We start from the raw sequence: 10,112 nt of genomic DNA on the forward strand, positions 1-10,112 counted from the left end.
GGTGTGCTTCAACTTTATGTGGAACTTTAGCATCGTCGACCACTTTATCATCCATGGGAGTCGGCACAGCATCTCTATGTGTCTTGGGAGCCATGGAATAGACTCAACAAAATCTGGTAGAGCTTCTATATCATGTGGAGAAGAGAGAGAATAGCTTAGAGGATTCTAACAAAACATCTGCATGATTGTAGGAGAGAGAGAGAGAGAGAGAGAGAGAGAGAGAGAGAGAGAGAGAGAGAGAATTTTTTAAAATTAGCAAAGTTGCCTTTTATGTAGGATTTTTATCCTTTCATGATAACCCTACCCCTATTTACATAGTTATCAAGAGAGAGAGAGAGAGAGAGAGAGAGAGAGAGAGAGAGAGAGAGAGAGAGAGAGAGAGAGAGAGAGAGAGAGAGAGAGAGAGAGAGAGAGAGAGAGAGAGAGAGAGAGAGAGAGAGAGAGAATTTTTTAAAATTAGCAAAGTTGCCTTTTATGTAGGATTTTTATCCTTTCATGATAACCCTACCCCTATTTACATAGTTATCAAGAGAGAGAGAGAGAGAGAGAGAGAGAGAGAGAGAGAGAGAGAGAGAGAGAGAGAGAGAGAGAGAGAGAGAGAGAGAGAGAGAGAGAGAGAGAGAGAGAGAGAGAGAGAGAGAGAGAGAGATTGCTTTTATCATTTTCACTCACATAATTGGTGATGTCAAGAGGGGATATCCACTTTTGGAATGCATGTGAATGTGAAACATTATGATATAAAATTTCTAAGCACAAACCTTTCTTATAAAGGGCATGCATGTGAATGTGACAACTTTTCACATTTTATTAAGTAAATAACTTTTCCAACATAAAATAACTTGTTTTTGAATCAAATATTTTTGTACATTGTTTTATTTCAATAGAATATACATGCATATTGTTTATTAAGGTGAATTGAGTAATTGGGACATTACATCTATGTACAATGGCTACTTTCTCTTCTCATTCACTTCAATGCAATTATGCCTTTTTAAGTCAAGATGGCTACTCTCTCCTTACACCTACTTGAATGCAAGAGGCTTTCTCGTAGCACAATCATGAACAAAACCATGCTCACCCACAAAGGCAATAGGCCATGGAGAAGTGGAAAGTGACTATTGTATCTCAACCTCACTAGCATAGCCATGAATCAAATGAGAAGTTCTTTTTACTCTCTTTGGGGGGGAGGAGGAGGAAGGTCTCAATGTGTAAACCCTTAAGATACTTAACTATCTAAAAGAAACCATAAGTATGAATTTCCATGGATAAATACACCATTTTTCATTCAGCTTATGAATACCCCCTTAAATGGTATCCTTGTATACATTTAAAAAAATTAGAACAAATCAATTCCAATCAACCCACTTGATACACTTACATGCTTTTGAGTAACCCCTTTCGAGTGAGTGTCTAACAAAGAAGGAAGGGAAGCACTCAAGCTAGACACATTATGAGAGACTAATAGCACAACACCATAAATCCTTGGCAATATCTGATAAATCTCATTATTGTATTTCAAAAGCACAAAACGTTGAGTTTGGGCACAATTTCCCAAAATATAAGAGATAGATATTACAAAGCTTGGAGACTGATGTTGAGAGCTTTCTTACTATTGACTCCTTAGTCCTTTGTTTAATAACAAAATTCTCAGATCTTATAAACTATCTTGCTACCCAAAATGGCCATTTGTGTTTTCATGACATTTCATCTATTAATGCCACCAATCTATGGGCAATATGTGGTGATTAGGCTTAATATCACTTTAGGAAATAGAGATAGTGATGTGATCATGAAACAAATAAATCTTTATGGATTCTAGCCAAATGGGAGATGCATCTATGAAACATTGTCATCATATTTGTTTTTTCCACTTACCAATATCATCAATTTATTCTAATTCATCCATCGGAGTACATATTGCAATAGCATATGTCTTTTACTATCTCAACTACATTTCAAGTGATGAATGCTATATCATTCATAAGTTAATGAGCAAGTTCTAAATAATCATTTGTTCAATCAACATAAACTTTTAGGGAAGCTTTTATTACATTATCAATTAGACAAATCACTTAAGGTTCATCATAGCCATTTGCAAAATTTTCGGATGCAAATAAGCACATGTTTGATTGGAAAAATGAGAAAATATTGGACATGTATGAATATTGTAAAGTTGAGATGCAAATTATAGGCATATGCTTAGATGCACCAACCATGCTAAGTGGAGAGATAAGGTTAGGCTAGGAAACATACATGAATGCCTAGTTGTGCATGCACAAAGTAGGTAAAATGATAAAATAGATTATATTACAAGATTCAGAGTATCTAGCTTTGTATAATACTAGTTTTGATTAGAAACATGCACCAACATTCTATAGAAGGCTACATACTAGCTTACAATATAAGCCCTTTATGGTGAGGAATTTGTAGAGGCAATTTGGTGTCTAAATGTGCATTCACAAAGTATGTAAAATGATCAATTATATTACATTACAAGTTTTATAGTATATAGTTTTAGATAGTAATGGTTTTGGTTGGTCACATGGAGCAAGGTTCTATGGAACTCGTGTAAGAGCTCACAATTTAAACCCTTTATCATGAGGAATTTACAAAGGTAGTTTGGTCTCATGTCAACCTTCCTATTTATTTTGACACTTCTCAACCTCATCCAGGTGCTAGTTTTTCATACCATGATCTAGAAACCATGGATTTTGATTTGATCTTTCTTGACGACTCCCGCCTGAAACCAGGAAGAGCACATGAGCTTAAGTTGACCATAATATGATGTCACATCTACTCATTCTTACGTGCACTACAAGGGAAATGCATATGGAATTATTGTACTATGTCTCATCAAAATTACATGTGATCCTCATCATAAAGAACATTTGTGTTATGGACTCAATTATCAATGATTAAAACACTTGAGCCTATTTGTTTTGGATGAAACATTGCGCTTTAGTGATTGAGATATATAGGATACTTGGGCTAGGGGTAAGTGACCAAAAACTTGATTTGTTGTATTTAATTGAGGATTGAGACTATTTTGTGCACATGTAAAATCTATCCTTGAGCTTCTAAAGTTATGCCATAGATATGGATTCTTTACATGTGCATTCAAGAAAGCTTGACCATTAATCTACAGTTAAGATCCTATCTTATCCACACACTCCCTCTTCACATGTGGTTTCAAAGAAAATATCTTGGTTATTTACAAGATACCTGCACTAGGAATTGTGAAACGTTCTTCCTTTGATCACCTTGCAGTTGAATCACCTAGAAAAGATTCATATGAAACATATGGAAAATTAGTATTAACTTGCAAGCAAATACCCTAGTTGTACATTTTAAAAACCATTGTTGCAAAAAATATGACCAACAAATTGTATACTCTAGTTGATCCCTTTGATACCCTTCTAGCAAAAGTTTCATGCCATCTATATTTTTTATAGCACTTATATAGTTAAGTATTCATACTTGCACATGCTTTTTGCACACACATGTGCACACACATGCACACACACTTTGACACATGCACATGTATATATTACACATGCGTGCACGTGCACACATGCACACACACACATTCTTTGTGTTGGGGGGTGTGCACAATCATGTGTGTGTGCATGCACATGCATGGACAAGCATGTCCATGTGTGCATATGTGTGCATATGTGCATGTAATGGGAGGTGTGGTTTTTCATATGCATAAATTTCATTGATGGGCCATAAATCTCTTTCAATGTGGTAGCCAATAACAAGACATGTATACCTTTATGAATGTGAAATGTTTATCTCACCTGGCCCAATTCAGGATCTTGCACCACTGTGCCATTGCAACAAAACTCCTTCTTAAAATCCTTAAGGATTTTATTATAATTGAAGTCCTTTCTAAGTCCTTGGACTGTAGTCAAGCTTTTCCTCCCATTTCGTTGTTGAATTCGGATATGGACGTTGTCTTTGGAACCTGTGCCTGAGGCGTTTGCATCAGAGGCGTCTTTGAATGGATCTACATTCATAAAAGGTAGAGTTTTAGAGAAGATTCAAGAATTATTTTTTTCAAGAACTAATTGTAAGGTGTTGTATATTTATAGACTTGTAAGAAAGGTAGCAAGATAAGCATGAGGCTTATGGTCTGATTCTTCTACTTCACCAAGCAAGAAACACATTCAAATAGCATAAAGATGCTACTTGACATAATCGATAAGTCTTACTAACAAACCAAGCTTGGACCTATGTTATTCAATAATCATGCCTCTCATAGATCGATGAGACAAAGTTTAGACTAAGTTTTGATGCATCCCTAATTGATTTAACAGTAGAGGCTTGACTATCTAATAAACATGGATGATGCGGGCATGATTCTAGGAAAGGATTTAAGGTCATGGTCCTTGGAAGTTGTTTCCTATCTTGTGCTTAGATTGAACAAGCTGCAAAAAGTGTATGTTTACCATGACTATATTGTCAAAAGGTTGTATCATTTTGGGATTAATGAAGGATAGAGTAGATAATTTTAGAATCTTCGAGAAGTGGCATATGAATTTCATCTTTACCTAGATCTTACAAAAAAGGAAGGGCTAGAGTGGCATATGAATTTCATATTTACCTAGATCTTAAAAGGGAAGGGCAATAGATGTGAGGCAGGTGTTAGGCTAGTTCTTGGATTGCTTACAGGCTAGTTCTTGGATTGGGTAGTAAGTAGCTGCTTGGATTGGATTAAGAAGTGGGAGGGTTAACTTGACAAGAAGTGGAAGGCAAAGAAGCTTGGATTGGATTAACAAGTAGGAGGGTTGACTTGAAATGGGAGACATGGAAGATCATGGCATGTGATTAATGATCCAAAGGTTGAGATAGAGGATGCCATTGAAGGGGGGAGTGATTAATCTAACCCAATAAGCAAGTATAGCTGATCCATGAGTAGGAGTGTATGGAAGGGCAGCCATTTGAGGCAGCTAATCTCAGACCATTGTCAAGATATACAAACTCCATGAATATGGAAGGGGGCGAATCATCCCAACCCACCATTAATTATCACATATTATAGCTCTATGCTCGACTCTGAAGTAGTAGTATAGCCCATTTGACACTGATGGATATCTACCCCATTCGTGATTGGTATGATCCATATGAGCTGGTTAATCTAATCTCCGCCCATTATCAGTTACAGACTCAGTGATTGATTGGTGAAGGGGCGCCATTTGAAGGAGCGACAGCTAGTCCAATCCAATTATCAAGCATGACGCCATGATTATCAGTAGAATGGGAGGAGGAGATCAGCTTACCGAAGGCGGAAGGGATCTGGATCTCCAGATCTGACATGAAACTGGGTTGGTAGAATCGGAGAACAAGGAGGAGGAGAGAGAGAGAGAGAGAGAGAGAGAGAGAGAGAGAGAGAGAGTGGAGGCACAAGCTCTCTTGCTAATGGCCTTGCTCTGCAGCCTTGGAGGCCTGAGGCGAAGCTTTATATGCGAGGTGAGGGATGGAGAGGCAGCACAAGGAGAAGGAGAAAGAGGAGGAGGAGAAGAGGAAGAAGAAGAAGGAAAAGTGTTAAAGGTCGTCAGATGCCCAAGAAAGAGCGTCAGGACAGACTTTGGTGTTTGTTGTGTGTCTTCACGAGGATAACGATGCAAAGGCCTTCTTCCTCTAGGGTCATGTTGATCCTCCCACCCAAGTGGCGACACCATCAAAGTCTTCCCCTTCCCCTCCCCCCCCCCCCCCCCCTTAAGACCCACCTGGCACATACACCGCACACACATGTACATACACATGCACATACACACACCCAATAAGTTTTAGACAAAATTTTCTACATAATTCCCACATTGTGAATTAGGATAAGCATCATACGCTTCTACGAGAGCGGGACCATACCTAGCTAGCTCTGCTCATGCTGCCGAAGTGGGGACCGCCGATAGCTTGATGCCCTAACCATAGCTAGCTAGGTCTGCTCATGCTGCCGAAGTGGGGACCGCCGATAGCTTGATGCCCTAACCATACCTAGCTAGGTATGGCATACCTCTCGAGAAGAAACTCATGATGTTGTTAACACTATAAGGATAAATCAAAGACAAAATTCCATTTTCCCATGTGATAAAATGCTAAAAACTTCTTGTGGTACACATGCACGCTTATAGCTTGCGTGAATCTATGCATGCATAGTGAGCTCAAGACAATCACCATTAAGGAAATACCTACAAATAGGTGCATCAAAGTTCAACTTAAACCAACAAGATAAAGGACATTTGTTGATGAGCTTTCATCCCTTGAAAAGATCATTTAATACAACTTGAAACCCACCCCCCCCACCTTTATCGTTCCTCTCTTACGATTTAACCATCCATTTGTACTTATTTGTAACAAAAAGAATGTAAAAAGCATATATCCATCAAATCACATGATAACTAACATACTTCTATGAAAATGCTCACTCAAAGAGTATATGGGAGAGCGGGTCATAAGCAGAGTGCAAATTATAGCTGAAGTAGATAGGCTATCGTTGTATCAATGTAGTTGTAGTAGGTGTGATGGACTACTATCCATGATGACATAGTGCCCCAACTATTATCTCTAATGATTGTGCAAATGAATAAACTATGAGAATTTACACGCCATGAGCAGATTATGAACATCAACACCTAATCAACTTAATTTATCACCAAAAATGGTGATTCCTCATAGGAGTGGTTTCAAAGACGTGTTTTTTAAAGTCACGACAATAGTGCTCTTTGAATACCAAGATGGAATTCCCCCTATTATGGAGAGAGATTTTTGTTTTGGATGTTTTCCTATTAACAATTTGATTGAAAATGTTTGGGGTTGGGGGAAATTGATCTTGGAGTATATGTTATTTTTTTAAACTTTTATGGCAATTTTGGAATAATTTCTCTACTTAACAGTAACTCACTAGTCTCTCGCTTGCTCACTCAAAGAGTTGGCAATTATCATATTTCCTTCATTAAAGAGACATTGTGGTGCTAGAAAAAGCCTTAATTAAGGTAATATTGGTCCATTTGCCTCTTTGTTTACACATATTGAAGATTAAGGAAACCAACTCAATGAATAAACCCATTAACAAGTTTAGTGACCTCTAATGAGTGCTAAGACTTTTATTGTTGTTAAGGGCTTAAAAAATGATTCCCAAATCACTTGTTGTTCGTTCAATCCAAAGCACCTCACTTTGACTAGTGGATGTATAGAAAGCATGATACCCTTAAACACGATTTGAAAGATATGTGGCCAAGTAATTTGTTCTTCAAAACAAGAAAACATAAACAAAGGTTTTGGAATCTACACTTCAAAAGTAAACTCCAAGGACTCGACACAACACCAGTGGGGAGGAAACTATAACTATGACAATGGTCACTTGACAAAGCCAAACATATTTAGCATTAAGTTACCTGAAAGCAAAATATTATCCATTCCTTAATTTTGAGTGTTTCACAAGTAGGTGTACAATGTATTACTTAAAAGAAATTGAATTTTCTAACAAATTAATTTCAAATAGACTTATTACTAAGGGAGTTTGTATACACACATTTCTCTCTTAGTATTTAACCAACCCCTCTACAAAAGAATCCATATAAAGGTATGCGCTATGTACCCATATGTCACAATAATTATACCTATGCCATCTATTCACATACATGACATGATGCATTTAAAAGAGTGATCATATGTGGTTTTAATTAATGTATAGTTAATCATAAACCAAATGTTCATTGCATCATGTAAGCAAGCATGTGCACATGCACACATGTACAATTACATGCATGCATACATAGAGTTTTAAAATATTTTACCATCCTTGCATAGGCTAGGAAATGGAATAGTTTGTGTGATGAACTCTAGCATACTTAGAAGAAGCCTAGGGAGTTCACTCTTTGTAAAGGAGGCACGTCACATGTGAGAAAAAAATCCTAGAAAACCCCCTATCTACTACAACTTGTGCAAGAGTCATATGACCCCCCTTTTTACCCTTACACGATGTGTTGAGAAAATTTATTGTGTACCCCCTCCTTTGATATAAGATTTATATTCTATTTAATTTCTCGTATTGACTAAAATTAAAAGGCTAGATTATTACACGTTGCAATTTTAATGAGACATGAACTTGTGCCTTATTTGGAATGAAACATAAAGGCCAAGGGTAGGTTCATGGTGATCCAATGTATATAAATGGTGATGCCTATGAATTTGCCCATAGCTAAGCTCTTAAACATTGAAAGAAAGGGCTATATTTAAGCATGGAAATCTTTATGCAATTGTTCCCCCTACACGCCCCCCCGCCCCCCCCCCCCCCCCCCCCCCCCCCCCCCCCCCCCCCCCCTTCTTCCTTCCTTACTTTTAAGGTTGAAGGGAGGAAATTAATAGGTGCCTATTCCTAATGTATACACTTATGCATTTTTGAAAAAAAAAAAGCCCTCCCCTACACTTACATGATTCCATAAGTTACCCATGGCAAACTCCTCGATAGAAAAGACTACCAAGTTTACAATAGATTCATCAAGGGTTAGAATAATATGAGCAATAGGTCATTTTCCAAAGTTGGATGGCAAACTATCCACTCATACTTATATATTACATGGCTATCATGACAACATTCCATGGGGAAACTGTGCATTAATATTTTTTTAAATGGGAGAGTATAGACTTTTCTTATCGTAGTTTCCCTAACACAGTAATTTATAAGGTTAAGTGCACCTTGTGAACTTTCAAGACTTTTGACTTTTCTTTATGGCCTTTTGAGATCCATGGATTTGCCATATATATGGGAGTGGAAGCCATCGGTCTATGATAATTGGAGCATCTACAAATTGGAATGTAAAGCGAATCAATTAAAGAGACTAATATTAAGCTTCCTTGTTGAAAATAGAGTCAATTAGCCACGCATTGTTTGTAAACACTTTCACTTTAGAGCATGCTATAGACTCTTAACTCTTTTTGGGCATATAATCAAAACACCGCTTGATTGATGCTACCTTTTGCATAATATAATATATATGGTGGACAAATTGATTCCTTTGGGAAGGATAATTGTAGCAAGAATCAAACTCTTCTCTAGTTAATGATGGCATTTGGGTGGGCACCATGTCCGTGGTAGGAACATAGGTGGAGCATCCTAGATAGAGGAGAATAGGGGAACTTTGCATAAATTGCATTTTGGGTAAGAGACAAAGTCACATGTATACAATTATGCTATTGACATCCATTGAGAAAGAAAGTCACATATGCACGATTATATAATTGACATCTAGTGGAAGGAGTAAATCAAGGAAACAAGAATCCTCCAACCTTGCCTTCTTTTCTTTTTTGTATCGATGCATGTTCTTCTTGAGAAGCATCTCTCACTTTCCTAAAAGCGTACTTATAACAATATCTCAATACTCAGTATCTATGATGCCCAATGATCTTTAAGGTAAAATTTGGACAATGATTTTTGAGTCAAAAATTGAAAAGATTATACTATCAATGATGAAATGATAATCTCAATGCAATGTTATTACAATGAATGTATACATATTAGAACTAGAACAAGTGATCCATTCCATTTTACAAAGCTAGAAAAACACTATACTATCTTTGAATTTAAACAAGAAAGGACGAATCCATCATGCTTGGGTAGAGTTTTGTAAAATGGACCAACATTTCAACCTATTATTGAAGGTCAATTATGAGGTGTCCATAACACATAAGCCCTTCACCATAAATTATTCTCTATACTCCCAACTCTAAGGGCTACACATGCATCAAATCTTGTAGGAGCATGACCTGTGATTGTCACAGTCCATTATCCCATTTGTCCCCTTATAGTTCATAGCTCATGCTTATTTGATTTGAAAGGAATAGGGCCCCTCATTAGATTTTCATGCTAGTGGGCTTTGAATTTTAATGGGCCCCTCATCTATTTTTCATGCTAATGGACTTTGATTTTAATGGGCCCTTCATCTATCTTTCATGCTAATGGGCTTTTGAATTTTAACATTGAAAGTAGTAAGATGGTGACTAGATTTGACATAAAGAGAGGAGAAAATAGTATATAAAGAGAATGATAATATCTCAAGCTAAGTTCAAGAATGATAAACCCTCCTAATCATTCCAATTATGCCAATAAT

The 10,112-nt window shown here is 37.0% G+C and overlaps 1 protein-coding gene across 1 annotated transcript; it reads right to left on the reverse strand.

Moving 5' to 3' along the window:
* Window positions 1-2,466: 2,466 nt before the first annotated feature.
* On the reverse strand, window positions 2,467-5,615 carry LOC148041936 (protein translation factor SUI1 homolog 2-like). Its single transcript, XM_087684235.1, has 4 exons — window positions 5,283-5,615; window positions 3,801-4,009; window positions 3,223-3,276; window positions 2,467-2,740 (listed from the first exon to the last, which is right to left on the reverse strand). Exons 1-4 carry the CDS (start codon window positions 5,317-5,319, stop codon window positions 2,696-2,698), a joined length of 345 nt encoding a protein of 114 aa, XP_087540361.1. The 5' UTR covers window positions 5,320-5,615; the 3' UTR covers window positions 2,467-2,695.
* Between the last annotated feature and the right edge of the window lie 4,497 nt (window positions 5,616-10,112).

The sequence above is a fragment of the Lygodium microphyllum genome, chromosome 1, assembly GCF_053477565.2.
Source record: "Lygodium microphyllum isolate KBCC chromosome 1, Lygodium_microphyllum_v1.1.10, whole genome shotgun sequence".
In the NCBI taxonomy this organism is placed as follows: Eukaryota; Viridiplantae; Streptophyta; class Polypodiopsida; order Schizaeales; family Lygodiaceae; genus Lygodium; species Lygodium microphyllum.